Below are 21633 nucleotides of genomic sequence, written 5' to 3'. Positions count from 1 at the left end.
TGCAATAGCTTTCCCACTCCTTGTACTGGCTTGGGCAGCTCCTTGTGTGCAATCCAGGTGAATGGGGGGGACTACATTGCACAGAAAGCTCTGTGACAACACTGGAATGTGCAGAGGATTCTTGACTGGGGATTATCATCATCTTCTTCTTCTTCTTCTTCACTTATTAAATTTCAGACCTGCCTACCACCATGTGGTAGGGGAGTGCCAGGGGAGATCTCCAGAAGCGTGCCAGGGGAGATCTCCAGAAGCGTGAACATTAATTGTCTGCAACTGTTTTGAATCAGACCCACACTGCCCATAAACACAGGACTGTGGCCTTGTATGGTGCTGCTTTTTCATATTAAAGGGCACCCCATTCAAAACCTGTTCCAACACAGCAGTTCCCCCTTGTGGTTGCTTTAGAGCAGTTAAATAAGAGGTAGTGGCAAGGAGTTACTATACAGGGACCTACTAGGACAACATTTGCTATTCAAGACTATGCTCCCCCATGTTGACTGTGCTCGTTGACCTGCGGATATAGGGCAGTATACAATTTTAATAAATAAATCATAGTAATAATAGTTGCAACAGATCAGCATGAAAATAGCCACAGCCAAATAAGCAAGGGTTTGTTGTTTTTTTTTTTTTTTTAAAGTGCAAAACAGCCTCAGAGGCTGCAATTAAGAGCGGGAAGAGTGGTTAGAGGATAATGGGTTGCTCAACACAATTCCTACAATTTGTCTGTTGAAAGCCACACTAACAAGGTGCTTTCTCATCTGCAGCGAGAGAATAAAGGCGCCCCACATACGCTCCACCCCATCTTCTTGTAGCTACTGAGACTGAAAGCGCAATTAGTTGGGGGAAAGAACTGATGAGCCGTGTCAAAGGTAGTCTGACCCTTAATCCAACTGCAACACTAGCAGGCTGCATCAGATCACAATCACAATCGCATAGCCCTTTACCTAGGAGTAACCCCCACTGAACTCAATGGGACTTACTCCTGAGTAGGCATGTACAGTACCACACTGCAAAATGCAATGTTGTTATTAAACCATAATCATGTCACCCTGTTGAAAAAGATACTTATCTAAATATCTGGGTATGCATTGCATTGAAAATTAATAGTGAATTTCAACAATCCATTATAACACTGTCTTGTTCTTATTCATTTATCAAGTTCATTAATGAATTCTGGGCTCCATTGACATCAATGGGAGCTTTGCCATTTGCTTCCAATGGAACTGGGACTCCATCCCATGTTATTTTAAGATATCCTCACTCAAAACAAAAGTGCTTTCCAATTAAATAAACGAAAACAAACCATAAAATACAGATTGGGGGTGGGGGATAGTGAAGTGTGTGTGTGGGGGGGGAACCCTGATGCTAAAATGCTCTTTTTAGAAAATTTTGATTTGCAAACAAGTAGCGTATCCATAGTTTGCTACTGAATTAAACATTATTTTTGTCCACTCTTTGACTGTTTCATGTGCCTCCGTTAAGAAACTGCACAGTTGGACAAAGGAGGATTATCTTTTGCCAAGATTAGTTATGCTTTCCAAGATGAACCTGGTTAATAAGCAAACCCAATGACACAGCCAGAACAAGACTTTGTCTTCTCAGCCTCTCCTGTTGTCCAAAGCTGCAACTTAGGCTTATTACATTTGTATACTGCCCATCCAACTAAGTCCCCTGGGTAGTTTAATTTAAAAACAACAACACAAATTACAATTTGCAATTAAAACCACTAAATCCAAACACAATAAATCACAAAGGCAAAAAGCCTAGCAACCCCACCCCCCAACTTGAAATTGGCATAAAAAGCAGCCAAAACAATTTAAAACAGGATTTAAAACCCAGCAAGAGGAAACTGCATTTAATATCTGAAGCACCTATTAGATTGTAATTAAGAGGCCCCCTTTTCCCAAGGCTATAAAGACCTCAGGATGGGCACCTGTCAAGTCTTCCACGGCATCATCACCACTGCAAAAAGACCTTCTTTAGCCTGCCTCTCTACATTAGAAGAGGGAATCTGAAGGCCTCCAAACAAGATCAATGCAAGTGTGGATGGGAGAAGGCAATTCTTCAGGTAACCACAATTCAAGGCAACTGAATCCAAGCAAGATGACAGATAGTAAAAGATCTGTAGCTGAGATAACTAGCTCATCCTTCCTAAACTTCATTTCTACCCTGCATACTTGCTATAGATGTAGATGTACTTGCTCAGGCAGCACAATTTTTAAATGACATGATAAGGGAACATATTCTGTTTCATGGCTATAACCATTTATAAGTAAATAGCTGCATGCAATGCTGCAGTTCCATTTTCACAGATTTCTGCATGTGCAGCAGAACTTTCCTTTCCTCTGCCTGTAGCTCCACCCTTAGTAGTCTTTTCAAAATCTGCTCCAGAGGGTTTGACCCTCCAAATCAGGTTTGTTGGGGGGGGGGTACAGGGTGGAGGAAAAGAAAGGGATGTTCTGAGCAGAAATCAGCTTGATCAGTGCTGGGTACAACCCATAGTAAACCTCAGTACTGTCTCTTTCTTCAAACAAAAGGGGTTTGTTGGTTGGTTTGTAAAAAGCTTCAACCCCCCACATTCTGGTGTATCAGAATAGTTTGTTTCCTCCCTTCAACAAAAATGCCCTTTCGGATTGATGAAGATTTTTTTCTAGAAAGAGGTGCTGGAACTCCCCCTTTTTAAGCGGGGTGAGTTGTTGAGTGTGTCTCCCCCCCCCCCCCCGTTTGCCCGCTTGACCCAATGCCACAGGGATAACATAAAAACCTTCACCGCCAAAATCACCCTGCTGCCTGCAGCCCGGGGCACCATGCAGGGGGATGGCACTGCAAAACTACACAGCTGCTAGAATGCACCAATGAGGTGCTGAAATGCAACAAAGAGGTGCCGGAACTCAGTTCCAGTGACTTCCAGCTGAAAAAAAGCCCTACCTGACTTTCCTACACAGCCATTTCTAGAAACGCCTGGATATGCACCCTGTTCACTGAAACTCATGTCCAAGTCCTTGCCATGAGACTCAATATTGGGTATTTGCACAGCACCTGGTAATATTCAAATAGTGCTGCCCTTACATCCACTACCTTGTAAGGTAGGACAATATTAAATCATCCCCATATTAGTTATCATGTTATTATACCTTTAGCTTGCCACATGATGCAGCTGGGCGGGGTGTACAATGGAAGAAGGCCTGCAGGATAACTCACTCCCTCATCATGGATTTTAAGGTCCCTGGGGGGTTATTTGGCAGGCAACCTGGCAACTTTACTTCCAAGTAAATGGAAACAGATTATGAATACCCCCCCCCCTTGGAATGCCCTTTGGCACAGGGGAATGTCATTTGAAAAAGAAGGCGTTCCCAGCTCTCTATGGCACAAGGAACAAGTCAAGTAGTACTCTGGGATTCAAGGATTAGGTTTCATAGTAACAATCCAAATTTACTGTCCTAAAATCCAAAGGACATGGGCTTTGAGCATTGGTAATGGCTGAATTTTTGTGCTGATGACAGAATTTTATATGGATATTCTTGTTCTCTTGGCTTTGGTGCCCAAGTGCAGGAATACTAGGGAAAACCCACTGTTTTTAAGGATAGGATGCCAGATGGTTTATTTAGGTAGAAAAATACCAAATGAAACAGTGGCAGATGCCAAATGACAATTTTATGCCCCACTGTTGAGACTATCTCAAGTCAAAGACTTCAAATAATTTGTTTCAGTGGAAATAAGTGCACCATTTGTAAGGAGTTAAGGAGAAAGGAAAAATCATCAGCATGTGACTAAACAAAAATACACAAAACATGTTATTTCACGTCAGTATAATTCATTACACCTCACCTGCTTGCCAACATTTTTTATTGCCAGCTGTTCAGGTGTCATCTTATCTTCTTCCTCCACAGCCTGTGAAGGATATGCAGAAAAGGTTAGCATTTGAGATCTTATTAAATCAGGAGCCCCCCAAAATTAAATGTTCTTTTATAAGGCTGAAGCTGAAGTGACAGCATGATTTTAATCACTACATACCCAATGAAAAAGGAAGCTGTGCTAGGGAAACAGTCAAGGCCCACATCTCCACCCCCCACCCCGTATAACAGTGCTTTCATTGCCACTGTAAGTGGTCTGTGAAGTGTAGCATTTATATCTGTGGGGCTAACAATGTACACCACCCTTCACAGACTGACATGAAAAAGGAAACACTCTTCAGGGCAGGGGCCTAACTTCTGATAGAGGGGGAGACAACCAGAGGATGGAAGGAAGTGGCACAACTAGCAAGGAACACGCAAGTATCATTGATCTTGCTTCTGATGGGATAAGCCCTTCTCTCTCGCTAGGTTTGCAACATGTTTATATATATTATAAAGGCTAAGCCTGTCTATATTGTGCACTTTTCTACCTTTTTTAAAAAAGAAAGCAGATGCAATTTCATGCTCACTTCTTAGACACTTTTAATGTTCAACAATGCCATTTCAGTTTGGGGTTTTTGACTCCCAATTCCAGTACTAAGTGCCCTGATTTTTATTCTTTGTATTTTAAAGGTTGAACAGCTATCCCACCAGTACATGTAGACTGGATATCTGAATCTGGAATTCCAAAGGCAAAAACAAGTCTGGGGCACCCACAGAATATCATCAGCTCAAGCAATGGCATACTGTGGTACCTTGTTGTAGTTCTTTGCTAATTCCAGCATTTCCTTCACTACTGTCTCGTTGAGTTTGCAGTGCTCACTGTAGTCTTGAAGGGTTAAACCTTCCATCCAACTCTTCTTATGTAAATTGAGCAACATCTGGTGAGGAAAGTCAACAAAGTATTACTGATTGTGGAAGTGCTTACTCTAGGTGAGAGCAGGAGTTTGGGTATTAGTAATTGTGGCCTCAGTTATGCAATAAACTTTGAACTGTGAAGAATCATGCAGATTTTCTATGTCTATCAGGATTTGAAGCAACACATGGCAAGAGACAGGAAAGTTTTTGGTGACGGAAAGTGCTTAGAACACTGCTGCCAAGTCTGAATTAACTGGGGCTATCACCGATCATTTTTCTGTTTTGTAAGTTGACTCCTCACCCCAGAGTTGAGTATCCATTGGAGATCATCTGATGAGAGAGAAATTGTTTGCTCTAAAAGATAATTGTAAAACTTGAACCCACCCTCACAGGGGGATTTATAAAGCCCCAATTGAGTGCTAAAAATGGTTTGTGATCATGTGGTTTCAGGCATTCTGCCAGACTATCAGCTTCCAATAAATAATTGGTGTCAGAATTGCAGAGGTCCGATTCCCAGTCATGAGAATGAAGTCATGAATGTGCAGAGAAGGACACTGGACTGAAATGGATGCCTGCACACTAGGTGAAGACTTCACATGTTAATGGAAATAGCCCTGAATCCTAAAATCTCTTCTTTGTCACACTTGGCAATTACTGTTCTCGCCTTTACAAAAGTGCTCGCAGTGTAATGAACAAAAATACAATCTCCTCAGGTTAGTTCTAAGGCCTAGACTCCAAAATGTAGAGCAGAGAGGAAAAAAAAGGTTTTTCTGCAGGAACTAAGATCCAAAGGAACCATTCATTTGTACGTTTCTTAATGTCTTAAAAGCACAGGTCTATTACAGAAGGTCCAACACTAACACAAAAGTATTTCATTTCTCCTTTTTTAAATTTTTTGAATTGGCAAAGAGTTTGTCATCTGGTTCTTGCACACTTTTAATGAGGTGGTTCCAAGCAAGACAAAGGATAGATTGTTTGTCAATAAAACTATGTAACTGTAATGTTTGAATACAGCCTTTATTTAATTTCTATACCCTCCAATAACTAGCATGGGAGTTACTTGACATAGAAAGAGGCTGTCTAAAAGGGCAGAATCTAGTTGGCACCCTGGTGCTTTTGATCCAGTAGATGCTTCTAATAACAGAACAAACCATTCCCTCCTGCAGTCCTCAGCATCCCCTTACACTGAAAATTGGCTCCAGAGAGCTGAGGGACTCTCTAGAACTTGGTGGAAGGGCAAATCAGCAAAGATCCCAGTCTCTTCTGTTTGTGAAAGCATCAATTGGATCAAAGCTCTTCTGTGACTGCAAGGGCACCAACTAGATTCTACTAAAGAACATTTACCGACAGTGATGAACAAGCCAAGTGGAATCTATCATTGCTGTCATACCATACAATAAGATTCTGCATCTGGGGGAAATTAGTAGACTTTGTAAGGCAGAAAGGAAACTAGCAGTATATAGAAACCAGTATATAGAATTCTAGAACAACTTTTTTATTGTATCATTTGAAGCACAAAAAAGATTTTGGTTGTAATGAAACAACAACAACAAAAGAGTATGATGTACAACAAGGAATTATTAACTTGCCAGCAGTTATTCTTATGATCAGCTTTGAACGACTTAAGTGTGCCTATCAATATTACCTTAGCAAGTTTAAGGAAAAATTCTAATTGGATCATACAAAACTTAAGTTTTCATGAAACAAGGACCTTGACATCATCATTCATGATTTTGTAAACCTGATGACTGATTTTGGAATAGAGTTTACATATGACTGTCCTGAAAATTTCTTTGGAATATTCAGCCACTGCAGAATGTTATACCATGCCACTCACAGGTAGTGGAAGGCATAAATATATTTATTCTGTACTGTAGCAACTACACAATCTGCTTGTTTTCAAAGACAATTCAAGATACTGGTGGTAATCTATAAAAGTTCTACACCTTAGGGAATACCTCATTCTCTACATGCAGGACCAAAGAAATGGAAAATAGCATTTAGAAATATGTGGGTTTAAAAATAGCCACATTTCCTTCATCATTTAAACAAAGATGTTCCTAAATTATTGACTTAAGACAGACTGATTTTCACCAAAAACTTATTTAGCATTCACTAGTTAGGCATGCAGGTGCCTTCTGGAAGAAATGTAGAATTCCACAATGAAGTTCAGGCTGAGGTTCATTTGGGCAAGGTAATGCATTCACCATATGACATAAAGGGGGGGGGGGAGAATGATATAAATGACAACAAAAGATATTAGAAATTAAAATTCTTATCACAACACTGCAGCATGCTGTAAGTCAATTTAAGCCATTTGCAAGCAATTTTTTAAATAATACCCCAAACAATTGAAAATACGCTAGGAACAAAACTTACCTTCTGTTCTAGTTCATTCTTCCTGTAGTTGATGGTAATGGAGTAGTAATGTCTATTTAATCCATGAATTAACGCCTAGAACATTTAAAAGCAATAAATAAAATATATCTGATAATTTCTACTAAATACATGCAAGAATCTGATTAAAGTCTAGAAACATGGACTTGAGCTGTAATTTGAAAAACTTTCCTGAAAGTTGTTTAGGTTCCCATATCCAAAGCTGCCCAAATATATAGCCATCAATTACCTATTTTGCTGTACTTTATATTTTGCTAGAAACGCATCCAAAATGAAACACACATTTCCAAAGGGTACAAGTAGGGGACTATAACTAGGTATAGAAGATGATTAATCCTTTTAGTAAGGATGTATCTGTCTAAGTTATACTCAGATCAGACCTACTGAAATTAATAGACCCAAAGTAGACATGTTCATTATTTTCAATGAGACAACCCTGAGTAGGACCAACATTGGATACAACTCCTATTTTGTCACCCAAAATTTTAATTTTGGTGCAGTTATGTAAAATACAATCTTAAAATGGCTTAAGCAAAGCAGACAATTTTCACACGACAATAGTTAAACTTTTAACATGAGTATTTGTCTCAAATGGAAGTTAAATAAATGCATGTAACTGTTTCTGGCCAGGATCCAAAGTAATATCAGATCTGCACAAGGGAGAGCCACAGCCTCAACTGAGATTTGCTGTTTTTTGAAGGACAGAGGGTTTTCTGCCTGTTCTGGTGCCACAGTTTCTATCACTAAAAAGATAGAATCGCTTTTAGAAGCGAAACAGCAGCTTGTCTCTTTGACAGTAGGAGCTGCTACAACAAAATCCTATACGACAAGAGCTGTTATTCCACATGCAGACACATAACTATTTGAATTCTTGTTTCTTGTTTCTAAGGAATGACACATATTAATGGATGGTAATTTAGAAGGAATGTTGGAATATACAAATTGTTAGGTTTGGGCTTGGAATAAAGAACCTGCAAAGGTTGGCAATGCTTTTAACAGCTGATCTGAGACCAAGGTATTACTGAACTCTCTAAAACAAAATAATAATGAAGCATGACACTTTGGGGTTTGCCGGAGAGGTCATTACATGCTGCCTTGAAAAGCCCAGTAATATATTCTCTAGAAACAGACAAGCACAGGCTTGCCCGCACCCAATCAAAAACATTAGTGGGTTCTTCTATACTCATTATGATTTGCAGTTTGCACAGATTCAAATTGAGTAATATACTTCCACCTTATTAAACAAGCATTCTTTGGTTTGCTCAATATTTTGTTAAGCTACTGCATTCATGCTACCAATATACGTTTTGAAGTCTGAGGAGTTTATCCCTATGACTAGGTAGGAAGTCTCCGGGGCGGGGAGAAAATGCTGGAGCCTATGATTCCAACTCAACAGTGGTACTATGCTGTTTTCAAGGCAAGTTCAGTGTTTACAGCATATGTTGCTATTGGTGCTCCTGTAATTAATCTTTGGAGAAATAATTAAGGTTCTTTGTGGCAACTATCTGGGCCTTTTAAAATTCATTTTGAAAGAAAAAAATAATATATATATTTTTTGAAATTATCGTCATTAGAGCATGAGAATGATAGCGACAAAGCATTAATCATTCATGAGGGAATGCTTGTTTAAGAAACAAGAAGCTTCCTGTATGGAGCTCTGTTTATATCCAACTCCAAGAACTGTAGTCTTAAATGCCAGATTATTCTTACAAGATAAAATAACATAGGGTGTTTGTTTTTATTTTTAAAAATTATATGCCTTACGACTACAAAAGTTCTCTAAGTGGTTTACTGTAGACAGTAAAAAAAATCATTTAAAAAAACCCAAGATACATAAAAATTGCATGTAACTTGACTATTAAGCTTTTTACATGCACAACTTTGGATAGAATGAATTATCCCCTTTATCTTCTACCCGTAGTTAAAGAGAACATGGGGGGATGCCTGCAAACCCACGACTTGTATTTTGTTGGATCACACTGCAAATAAAATCTCAGGTTATGAGGAAATATCCAAAAAGGCCTATTTTCTGAGGAGCTAAGATTGAAGTGCTAATGGAGGCAAGCTATAACCCCATAAGTACAGATTTGTTTAGCAGAGCTACTGAAGTCAGCAGATAGTCCAAGCAATTAATTTGATGATTCAATGGAACTGCCCTTATGAACTCAGCACTTCTATGAAAAACTAGGACCAACAGAAAGAGAGAACAGAAGAAGCATCAGTGTTTAAAACAAAACGATGTGGAAATAATTTATTCTAACACACACCTATAAAAATCTGATAAATCTGCATGTGATCTCTGGAAAAACAAGGGGCATGGCAGCCATAAAAATGAGTCACTATAGATCTTTATGCAAAATGAAATCTCTTAACTTTGGCTGTAATATTGCATCTCCATAGTAAGAGTCAGTATTTTATAAATGTAATTTATTGTATTTATAAGCCATTTCATATTCAAAATGCTCAAATCAGTGTATTATAAAATGAAATATAAAATTAACAAATGTTTAAAATACAGTTCAACAACTTACACAAAGGCTGGTGGCCTACAAAGCTGATATTAACAACCTAGGAATGCCTGGATAAACAAAAACAAACTGCAGTTGGTACCTATCTAATTTCAGGAGGAAGAATGTTCCATAAAGATGGAGTTTTATTGTTAAATACCCTGCTCCAAGCAATGATAGGACAAATATGAGAAACATGTGGGCCTTGTCTAATGACCTCAGTGATCAGATAGGGTTATGGAGGAAGATCATTTACCAAAAAAAAGTGTATGTGTATGCAAATATTAATAATATGTATTATAAATATATATATATATATAGACACATATATACCAAATACTGAATTTACCTGGATAGATGGCTTGTTTAAGTGACCCAGATTTGAAGTTGTTTGTCTTGGTTCATGTCCCAAGACCATCATATTAGCATTGATCAATCTGAAAGCATCAATAACAACCTGTAAAAACAAGACGCCAAAGTCAATTCTTTGTAGAAAATACAAGCGATTGCACCAAGTAACAGTGGAGAAGTCACGATCAACTCACATCTGTTTTTGGCCTTTCTCCAGAAAATTATTTAATTATAATATTAATAAAAAAGAACCACCTGCTGTCTCTGCCATCAGCACACCAACTCGGTTGAGTATTGTAAAGTGACACCAATTACTACATTTTTGGGGCAGTTGAGAAAAAATAAATTAAGTTTTATACACTCTTATTTTGATGGCTTAAGTTTACACACACACACACACACACACACACACACACTAATTTTAAAAACATGTTTGTCACCTACATCTTACCTAGTCAAATTGAATGACAGGGAAACTAAATCTGAAAGTGAGCACAAGCTAAGGGACCATGTTTAAAGCCCAGTCCTGTCACATCAATTATACCACTGGAATACTTGAAATGACAACAAAATTATAGTCAGCAAGGAACTTTCCCCATGTATTCCCTTCTAGTCAGATGCTTTTTACTCCCTGCAAGTAGGAAAGAGGCTATAAACTGTCGGATGGATTATGACGACCTTGTCAGTGTCATGGCCAGGAGCAAAACCAAGCAAAACCAAAAAAGGGAAGGGAACAAAAATCAAGGTCACTTACAACTGTAAATATACAGTGGGCAACTTTCGGAGAGGTGTTTTTGTTTTGTTATTTACTTATTTTTGTTTAATCCTGAAGAGCTCTCAAACCATAGCCATAAAGGCGACTCCTGATTTTGCCTATGGAGTCTTCAGAAAGGACCCGGTGGGTCGAAAACAGACACTGCAAATTCTGATGTGGGGCAACCAACACAAAGGACTACAATGCTAGAGACAAGTTGTTTTTCAATTTAGCCCTCAGTCCTTCAAGCTGATTTGCTTAGCAGTGATCCAACTTTCCTTTTTCTCAAAGCAAAGAGAATCGGTGTAGTGTAGTGTGAGCTGAGAGTCTAAAACCCCCAGTTTATCTCACCTCAACTACCAGCTACATTCTCAGTTCTCCATCCATAGTAAGAGGATAATAACAGTAGCCTATTTTGCAGGATTATTTACTAGGAATGTGCAAAGCTTGTTGAAGGAAAGGAGCATATTGCAGCTTTACAATTTTGTAGGAATAGCATGGCAAAAACCCACACTGAGCCTTAGGAAATGATACCAACAGACAATTGCATCAACACACAACCACACATCTCCACTAGGGGAATGCGAGTGGCAAGTTAAATAGGATGTGCATGAGATCACAGGATGAGGAACCACTCAAAAGTTTTTAGGCTTCTTCCTAATGCAAATGTTTTCTGTGTGGAAGCAGTGCTTGAATCAGACTATGACTCCAAGCAAACATTAAGAGCACAGGAGAAAGGCAGCCAGGATTCATTCCTAAGAGGCCTCCCAAAATGTAGGAAAGCTGCATGGACTAAGGAGAATCAATGATTCAAAGGTTAGAACTACCAATGAGACCCCACAGATCTGAAATAAGCAGAGCTAAAAAGAAATCCAGAGGTCAGCAAAACAAATCCAGAGGTTATCTTCTTTCAATCCCCAAGCTACAGAAGCTGTTCGGTTCTGCTCTTCAGCTGGGTACCAAAGGGCAGCAAACAAGAGTTTAAACTGTTTGGATCAGAGGGTGGAACAAACAACTTTTGGGTGATTACATATCCTTTGTGCCTACATGGCAGAAGAGAGAAATAACAAATGCAAGAGTATATTGTTGGAATATTATGTGATGCAAGTCATTCTTCATTGTAAGCACTGCCATAAGGCCAATGAGTAACAAACACAGCTACAAATAGGAATTTTCCTACGGCACTGTAAGCATCAACTATAGATTCTATTGTTGAGAAAATTAAAAGCATAAATTGTACTCCTGAACCAAAGTTTTTTTAAGCACTTGTTAATGAATGACACATCAAATGTTTAAGTCCTGTCTAATTAACAAAGCTCTCATCATCATGAAGTTAGAGAAAAAGAGACGCTGAAGAACCCTTCTCCCACATTTCAGCTCGCAACCTGCATAGCTTAATGTGGTTGCTGGAGGACTTACAAAGGGTGGCAACCCTGTTGGCTGATACTAACTCAAAAGGGGACATCTGTAGCTCACTGGCAGAACACCAGTTTGTAGGCAAAGGGTCCCAGATTCAATCCTTGGCATCTCTAGGTAAGACTACAAAAAACTGCCTGAAACCCTGGGCCACTGCAGGTCTGTGTAGACAATATTAAATTAGATGGATCTTTGATGTGACTCAGATTTAGGCAACTACCTGTGTCCTTATACAAACAGCAAACCATCAAAAGTATAAAGTTTGGGGAATTAGTTCTATAAGAAAAAGTCCCCAAACAGTATGGGACAAAGTTGTCTTACATTTTTTTTAGAACTTGCATTAAATGAATGAAAACTCAGGAGTTAGTAGGTAGATTTACACCACGCTCAACCCCCTGCTGCTTCTTGAAAGGGGTTAGCACTATCCTGCACCCCAAGCCCAACAGCTTAGCACCACGCCATTTCTTTTGGGTAGTCTGCAAAAAAGAACTATTATTTGCACATTAGTACCACAGAGTAACTGAAGTTGTCCAATATAAGATGTAACTGAAGGCAAAAATATTTGGTGGGGTTTCTTGGGGGCGGGGGGCAGAGATACCTGCACATTCCTTCTATCCTTATGATTATCTGGCCTAATTAAATACATAATTTTAACCTAACATTGTCGTTTACTTGATGGGTTCCCCACCCGGTTTAAAAAGTTACTTTAGATTTCCAGACAGTGAGATCCAAATATATGCATATACTGTGTGCTTCCTAACAGAAGCAACTAAAAAGAGAAGAAAGAAATGAGAGTATGTAAGAGGTGGCTTGATGCTTTGTATAATCCTGATAAGAAAACCCCAAGCGCATATGTACCAAGAGGTTGGGACCCAGGGTGGGGTGGGGTGCTTAACAGCTCAGGAGGGGGCATTTTCAGTACTAGACCCTAAGTTGTGGAATTCCCTCCCCACAGAGGTATATCTGGCAATTTCACTATACAGTTTCCAATGTATGCAAAACATGTACCTCTTATCCTGGCCTTTGACACCCAAGATTAAGTTAAGTACTTAATTCGTTCTGGAGGTCTGTTCTTAACCTGAAACTGTTCTTAACCTGAAGACCACTTTAGCTAATGGGGGCCTCCCACTGCTGGCGTGCAGGCGCCGCACAATTTCTGTTCTCATTCTGAGGCAAAGTTCTTAACCCAAGGTACTATTTCTGGGTTAGTGGAGTCTGTAACATGAAGCGTATGTAACGCGAGGTACCACTGTATATTTATATTTAGGACCCACTCTATCCTTGTGACTAATGGTTTAAAACTGTTTTTAACACTGTATTTTAAATGGTTGTAACCCACTTGTGTCTTATGGTGAAAGATGGGTCATAAATTAAACAAACCACCACTGCAACAGCCTTGTGGCTGTTGCTTCTCAGACACTATTCCTTTTCCAGCTCTTATCTCCTGTACTATCAGAGCTGATCAACTGACAAGGAAGGAAATAAAGTCACAGCTGACACCGTGGAGACACTGGCCATGTACCCCTCTGATAAATTGTGTGTGTGTGTGTGTGTGTGTGTGTGTGTGTAGCAGTTGCTAGTACCCCTGTCCCTGTTATGCATGCAGTAGAAAAATGATGGAAAGATGATCTCCCTGTGAAGAGTCATTCCCGTGCCTAGATTTCCCTTCCTAGATTGAGGCAACTGTATGACACCGTTACAGCAACTACAAAAGCTTAGTATTTTAGAGATCGGCGCCAGCTTTTATATTTCAGTAAATCTAGTATTTTTTATGTAACGCTGGTTTCTTATCAGTTTCCCAAACTCTTGAAGCAGCATTTGAACCAGATGTTTTAATTTATGAACACCTGCAAATGCCCAACCACAGCAAAAAAGGGAGTATAAATAAAAAGTAAGTAAAAACATAACTAAATATTCTACACTGCAGTCCTCTAGAGGCTTACTTGATAGGAAACAACACAAATAAAGAATTTACACTGAGGATAAAGATACAATTACTTGGCAGTGTATCAGATTCAAAAGGTGCTTCATATTTTAGAGTACTAACACTTACACTCCTAGAATGGATTCTGACTGCTCCACTAGAAAACATGGAAGCCATCCAAGACTGCAATGGCGTTTTCTAACAAAATTGCTTCTACTTGTATTTGAGCTCCATATGCACTTTTCAAAATCGCTTGCTGCAAACGATGCTGAATCAATGGTCAAGCATCAGGTTTTACAACTGTGCTATGATTACAGCGGCCCAGTTTTACAAGGTCATATTTGGGCAACATTTATGGAAATGCCTTTAGCCATCTAGTGGTTTGTGGTGGAACTATACAAGCACAAACGCTTTGGGAACCCTGGACATTCATCTAATAGCTTTGTTTCAAATCAATTTCCATGCTGCTCCTCGAACAGAGGCAATTCTATGTCTCTGATAATCACCAGTGGTCTGCCTATTTGACTGTGCTGTTGATCAGTGCTCAGATATATGTCCCTGGAGAAAATTATACAGTGGTACCCTGGGTTACAGATGCTTCGGGTTACAAACTCTGCTAAGCAGGAAGTAGTTGCTCCAGGTTAAGAACTTTCCCCAGGATAAGAACGGAAATCGCACGCCAGCAGTGCAGCGGCAGCAGGAGGCCTCATTAGCGAAAGCATGCCTCAGGTTAAGAACAGTTTCAGGTTAAGAAAGGACCTCCGGAACGAATTAAGTTCTTAACCCAAGGTACCACTGTACTGGCTTTTATGCCTAGGCACAGCAATTGCATAAGGGCATCTGATTTTGAATTAAGAAAGTCATTTCTAATAAACTACTGGACAAAAATATGACTTGAGTGACATTTTGCTTCTACTTAACAGCATCATTACAACCAATGAGAAAAAGAATATTTTAACTACACCAAGATTAAAGGAATTCACTGTGATCACTATAGCAACTGTCTTAAGGAAAACTAACATGCTCAACAACCTGCAACCTAAAATTAGATCTGGGATGCAATAAAAAAGCATAAATGCAGCAACACACCCTACATTTTGATTTCTATGCAATCTTATAATTGCTTTTTTGCGCAGCAAGAACAAACGAGTCCCTTCTTTAGATAATCGTATCAAAATAAATAGGCTCATTAATGTCCAGTGCACTAATGAGCAGTGGATGAAGGAGGTGTTAATTATGCTACAGTAAGATTCAGGGATAAAGCCCTGGTGAGCACTTGCGATATATGCAGTAGCTCAAGCCTTCTTTAGGTTTGTGTACTTTGAATTTCATTGTGATGCGGTGACAGCAGTGCAGTCACCTTAAATTTAGCAGCGGAAACTTTGTGGACACAGTAGTTGGAACGCCAATATCACAAGGGTCCATTCAAGAGGAAATAAATTGATATATCGCTTCCGTTTTTGCAAGGACTTGAGAGTTCTTTAGACCTCTAAATTTCTTCTGACCATGACAATGCATAATTGCATTAAAATGCAGCCTAAAGGCTTACATGACAATTACCTCTTCCTAAGAAGGGGGAATAAAGAGCTCTGTGTAACAGCAAAGTGAAAAAAAAAAGTATACAGATCAAGGTGGCTTTTTGTTATTACATGTTGTCCTATACAGCAATTCTTTTCACCAACTGGACGATTTAATCCTGCCTAGTGCAAGTGCCTTGAGACTTTGCAGAGGTCACTTCAACAGTAGACAGCTTATAACAAAACCATTAGCGGTTTGGCTAGCTTAAGGAAACCTCTTCCTTTCCTTTTTTTTGTTTATTATCACTGCATGAATCTGCAGCATATGATAGTTTATAATTTCTCAGGCTTGTTAAATTCATGTTAAAGGTCTGTTTTCTTGTTGAATAAATTTTGTTCATATAATGCTGCCTATTTCATACAGTGAGTCTTTAATAGCACCTTTGGTCTATGCGCAACTCACAGATCAAAACAGAGGACTAAAATAGGGGTTGATGATGCTATTTACATGTGTGATTCCTGCTGTCTTCTTGTTAGTAGCTTTAATATAATAGAAGACCTTGTCTGTTTTGTAATTAACACATCTTTACTGGAGAGATATTTGGAAGTGATTGCTGTGAATATACTGGTTAGTAAAATAAACACAATCACACACCACTTTCTGTTATCAGACAAATTTGTGAATTGTACACATTATACTCCAGATCAACAAACTGTGATATAACAGCCAAGTAGAAGACACATTTATATAACCTTATATTTTTTTCTGAATATGTGTATTCATTCTGACCTTGCAAATATAATTAGTTTGTGGGATGCATGGAATTCAGTACCATGTTTAGTAATTGCAATGTTTAGAAATAGATACTAAATATTTTGAAGCTGCCAATACAAATTAAAAACTGTACCTATGTATACATCTGTGTTGGTTTTAAAATTGTATGAAAAACAGCTACATTCCATATTTGTATCAACGGCTGTCCTCTGATCAAAGGTCCATGATACTGCTTGTTTTGTCAAAATCTAGCATTGAACTGAATTTCCATCTATACACATTTTATCCAAATCATGAAATAATCCATTTAACAAGCTATCATCCTAATAAGTTCTTTCAATATGATTAATTATAGACCAGTAAAGGGAATATTTTTACTACTTTTTAAAATCTATTTTCTAATATATTGTTGTGTTTTTAAGAATTCAAGACCTTCCAGTGGAATTATAGCTTTTACAAGTGTTTATATACTTGAAGGTATTTTTTAAAAAATAAAAAAAACTTTTTAAAATATCTATACATAATCAGAGGTAACAAAATTTCAGGGGGAGGGCATGCTACAAATACAGATTTAACATCTAAGGTGATTAACTGCAATCAGTTAATTCAGTTCAGTTACTCAGAAAAGAAGCTATTTCTGGCATATATTTCCAGCAAAAAACCTAACAACCCCCCACTAAACCCTACGACATACACAAGCTCTTTCAAAAATGTATTGTGTTGCAATTCAGTCATCTAGCTATTGTTCAGGCCATAGTTTTATGAAGAAACATAATAATGCATAAGAAATTCTTTGCAAAGGATATAATGTAGCTATGCTAGGTGCAGAAGAAGTAATGTCCCATCTAAAATCTCTTTTATCACCTGCAACTGACCTGTTATCAACTGCTTAGTTGGTTTCTAAATTCTTTAAAAATTAAATGGAACACATGACCCTTGAAGCGCAGCTGAGGTTTATGACCACTTCGTTATTTATGCTGCCATGCACACTCAGACAACCACAACTGAAGAACATCTTTGGTCCCCTGTAAGCCCACAGCATAAAAAATTCAGAGAAATCTTACTTTTTATGCCATTTCCAATGAAAAGCACTAAGAACAGAAACTGACTCATGCCAAATGCATATCACTGAATTGCTGTGATTGTGAGTTTGAGGTCTGCTACATGGAAATTATTTATAAAAATGTCAATTTTAGCTCTGGAAAAGAGATTCCTAGGAGTATGCACATTTTATTTCTTTATCCTTGGAGAATTTGTTTGCTTTGGGTCAGGTCTACTATGCAACCTGAATACCCATACTGGGAGGGGAGACAGCTACAGAATAATACATTTATCTTGACAAGCAAAGGCATGCATCTCTAAGCCACAAACAGAAAAACCGCAAGTTTCAAGGCTATTTGCCTTAATGAAGATAGATGGATTATTCTACATCCACCATGGTAAAAGGCATTTAAAAATTAATACTTTTAAACAAAAAGTCTACTTGGAACTTTTTGGTTTAGGGCAGGGAAATAAACTGAAATAACCCTTTGAATTTAAGTAAGCTAGCACTACCGTCTTATCTAAAGCACAGCACTAATTGAGTACCACTGCATTAAAGAAAACTATTCAGCATACAAAAATTGCATTTGTTAAGTAAGATATTTCTTTTTCAGCTCCTAGAAGACAAACACACATCTCATCTTCACATACTAAAAGATGAAATAAAAAAACCTTTTAAAAATTTTAGATGTGCATTATACATACGTTAAAAGTTAACAGGAAAGAAGATAAAACTGGTACTGGAATGCAATTTGCTACTAATGGTCAGTTTAGGAAACCCACATTGAGACTACAAAGATGATCGACCAAACCATGGAATCACTGTTTGGAGGAACATAAATGAGCCCCAGTTGCATGCACTTCCTCATTCCCCTCCTAATCACACAAGACTTCCCTTCCCCTTTTCCCAGTCTACTCACGTATGGTTTTCCCCATTACCTACTTAGCACTAACCAAAGTTTGTCACAATGTCTGAATTAGCTAACTGATAAGTACTTGCCTTCCAAAAGGAGAATCAGAAACACGCCAACAGATTTCTGAAACTGATTCCCAAACTTTGCATATTCAGAACGTGGAGAAATATGGACTGTACTAAACAGGGGGGAAAAGCCACACGTCATATGGGATGGGGTGAGGAGCCTATGTGTGAATCCATGGCTTATTCGTGATCCTCCAAACTATGGTTTGATCACTTGAATTAAGCCACTTGTTAGATGTAGTTCTGCAAATTGTGCAAATGCCCTTGTTACATGTCTGAGGTTTATTATCATAAACAAGGTTTGTGAAGTTGGCACTTTCTAACAAGGCGTAAGCCAGCAGTTCTAATTTCCCCCCTCTATGGACGACTTTAAAATTGCTAGTGTCTCTGCTGACCACTTAATAAAATGAGCTTATCTCTTCAGTGTCAGTATCAGTATCAATACCAATGCCATATTATGAAAACCACATGCCCTAAGCCAGGATGCTGAGAAAGGCCACTTTAACTGATTTTTCAAAGGGAAAAATTAATAGGCTGCACCAACACCATATTATGAAAATCTTAGGTCCACGCTAGGGCCTTGTTAGCCTGTTCGATAATCCAGCCCTAATCAAAACAGTCTTGATTATCCATCATCTGTGGGGCAGGGGAGAGAATCTATCAAGTGCAGAGCTGGAGTCAGAAATTCTTGACGATTTTCAAAACCTTTCCATGGATCACCTGAATGGAGTTCTGGGAGAAACAGTAATCTAGCTGAGACTATCTCGTCAAAGCTAACATTTAGGTTACGTCACTTGTGCATGTGTATTTCACAATACACACACACACACACACACACAATATATATATACATTGTTTCATGTGCAAGGTGAACTAGCATCACAACCTGTATCAGCTTCAATGCCACAGAATCATAGAAATGTAGAGTTGAAAGGGACCTAGAGGGTCATCTAGTCCAAATCCCTGCAATACAGGAATCTCAACTAAAGCATCCATGACAGATGGGCATCCAACCTCTGCTTAAAAACCTCCGAGGAAGGAGAGTCCACAACCTCCCAAGGGAGTCCATTCCACTGCCGAACAGCTCTTACTGTCAGAAAGTTCTTCCTGATGTTTAGTCAGAATCCATTGGTTTGGGTCCTACTCTCCTAAGCCAGAGAAAATAGGCTCCATCTTCCATGTGGCAGCCCTTATGATATTTGAAGATGGCTATCTTATCTCCTGTCTCCTCTCTTCCAGACTCAACATACCCAGATCCTTCAACCATTCCTCATAAGGCTTTGCTTCCAATCCCTTGATCATCTTTGTTGCCCTCCTCTGCAGCACATGTCCCAGTTTGTCAACATCCTTCTTAAACTCTGGCACCCAGAACTGGACACAGTTCTCCAAGTGTGGTCTGACCATGGCAGAATAGAGTGGCATTAAAACCACTCAATCTGGTGAGAGCAACTGCTCATATCTGGAAGTGTTTCCAAGGGCTAATTTTACCTTTACCTACTCATGTGTTTAAGATTTGTGAGGTTAAGAGAAAAAAATGTTCAGACGTAAGTTGCTGTATTACTGAAATTAGCTTTAATGTATGTCAGAAATGTGCCTTAAGCATACAATCTATATAACTGCTCAAAGATGGTAGTCTAGCATGCTGATATTACAAAGACTAATGTCTTTGGCAAGCTTTGTACTCCTTCCTTAAAAACACTCTGAAATATAATGGAGGGTGGGGAAAAGCGAGACACTGGAGTCAGTACTAGAGTTGAGGATTTGTGATATGACTGAAAAGAGAGCTTACGAGTTAGGCTTCAGATCCAAGTTGTCAACTTGACAGAACTGAAGTTGCATTTAGAAGCAGCCAAAGATCTGTGCCAAAGTCATCTTCTTGCATTACAGAAGATCTGAATGTGTCAGTCACACAGCCCACAGTAATGCAGAAAGGCCAGAGAAATCAACATTAAGTTTTCTTGATTTTGTTGGCATTTCTCTCAACCAATTCACTAAGCTCTCCGTATTTGTCCAAATAAGCCAGTTAGACAGAAGACAGGTAAGAATAAAATGCTTAAGAAAGGGCACTATTCAGTGTATAGATTAACACTCTGCATGTAAACACTCCTAAGCTGTGAAGCAATTTACATACAGGAAAGCACTGTGGATGAATCTACAACAATCTCACCAAAACAAATTACATCATGAAGAAACTTATTGCATGCTACAATATAGCAGACACAATTTTAAACAAACAAACAAACAAACAAACAAACAAACACTCTTTTAAAAACTAGAACCTGAAAAAGCACAAAATATGACAGGAAAGCAGGATTTAGAAGTATTAGCAAATGTACTGTGAGATAGGGGAAAGATAGCCCTGCGGCATCATTTGAGAGCAAAAGGAAAGAACTATAGGGTCAGGTACAGTGCACTGAAAAGATCAGAAACCACTAGCAGGGAACAGTGGGAAAGAGGAAGCAGTGGGGGGGGGAGCACAAAACGCAAAAATAAAAGAGGGGGCAGCACTAGTTGAATGGTCCAGAGTGCACAGTGGTGACCCACGATGGCTGCTTTCAGGCAAAACTGTCTGCAGCACCATAGCTCTGTGCTTCGAGCCTTGGCACAGGCCCCCTGGAAAGGATACTTTCCTAAACCCACTATTGCTTCTTCCCTGCCTCCAGACAGGAACAACTTACTGCACTGTGGCAAACACTGCTATAAATTATGTTCTGCTACAAGAAATAACAGTGAAGCTGATAATGCTTACCCCTCTGACTGAACTGTAGCCATCAAAAGACAGCCTTAGCTACTTCTGGAAGATCCTCAGCCACTGGATTACAGGAAGTCTCCAGGGGGACAGTCAGTTCCATAACCAGGGAACAGCAAACATGATCACTTACCTGCGCATCCTTTGCAACTGGAACTTGGCACAAAGCTGGCAGAGTTTTGAAGGCACTCTAAGGTTGATGCCAGGGAGGAGGGCGGGAATTGTGGGGAAGGGCTCTTGCTTCTACAGCACATTGCTCATGGCTTTCTGAAACTAGAATCTGCCCTCTGACTTTTGCTATGGCAACATTTAGGGAACCAATGCAAATTTTGTAGCAGTGACATAAAGTGCACCTAGTCGCCTTGCCAAGCAAGAGGTGGGCTGCCCCATCTGTACAAACTGAAGGCAGAATGGATTGCAGTGGCCGGGTCCTATCTAGCTCACAAGGACACAGCCCTTTCAACAGATGGAA

The 21633-nt window shown here is 39.1% G+C and overlaps 1 protein-coding gene across 3 annotated transcripts in view; it reads right to left on the bottom strand.

The window, feature by feature from the left end:
* The window catches only part of PSMD14 (proteasome 26S subunit, non-ATPase 14), a 58552-nt gene that overhangs the window by 760 nt on the left and 36159 nt on the right, over nucleotides 1-21633 (bottom strand). For all 3 annotated transcript variants that reach the window (XM_081873404.1, XM_081873403.1, XM_081873405.1), the window contains 4 exons: nucleotides 10005-10112; nucleotides 7131-7205; nucleotides 4649-4774; nucleotides 3829-3891 (listed from right to left, as the gene is read on the bottom strand). In XM_081873404.1, coding sequence (XP_081729530.1) covers nucleotides 3829-3891; nucleotides 4649-4774; nucleotides 7131-7205; nucleotides 10005-10112 — 372 coding nt within the window. The remainder of the gene's footprint in view (nucleotides 1-3828; nucleotides 3892-4648; nucleotides 4775-7130; nucleotides 7206-10004; nucleotides 10113-21633) is intronic.

This window comes from Podarcis erhardii (assembly GCF_964252035.2).
Source record: "Podarcis erhardii genome assembly, chromosome: 1".
Taxonomy (NCBI): domain Eukaryota; kingdom Metazoa; phylum Chordata; class Lepidosauria; order Squamata; family Lacertidae; genus Podarcis; species Podarcis erhardii.
The sequence above is the reverse complement of the archived record's forward strand: the minus strand, read 5'-3'. Positions and strand labels throughout refer to the sequence as shown.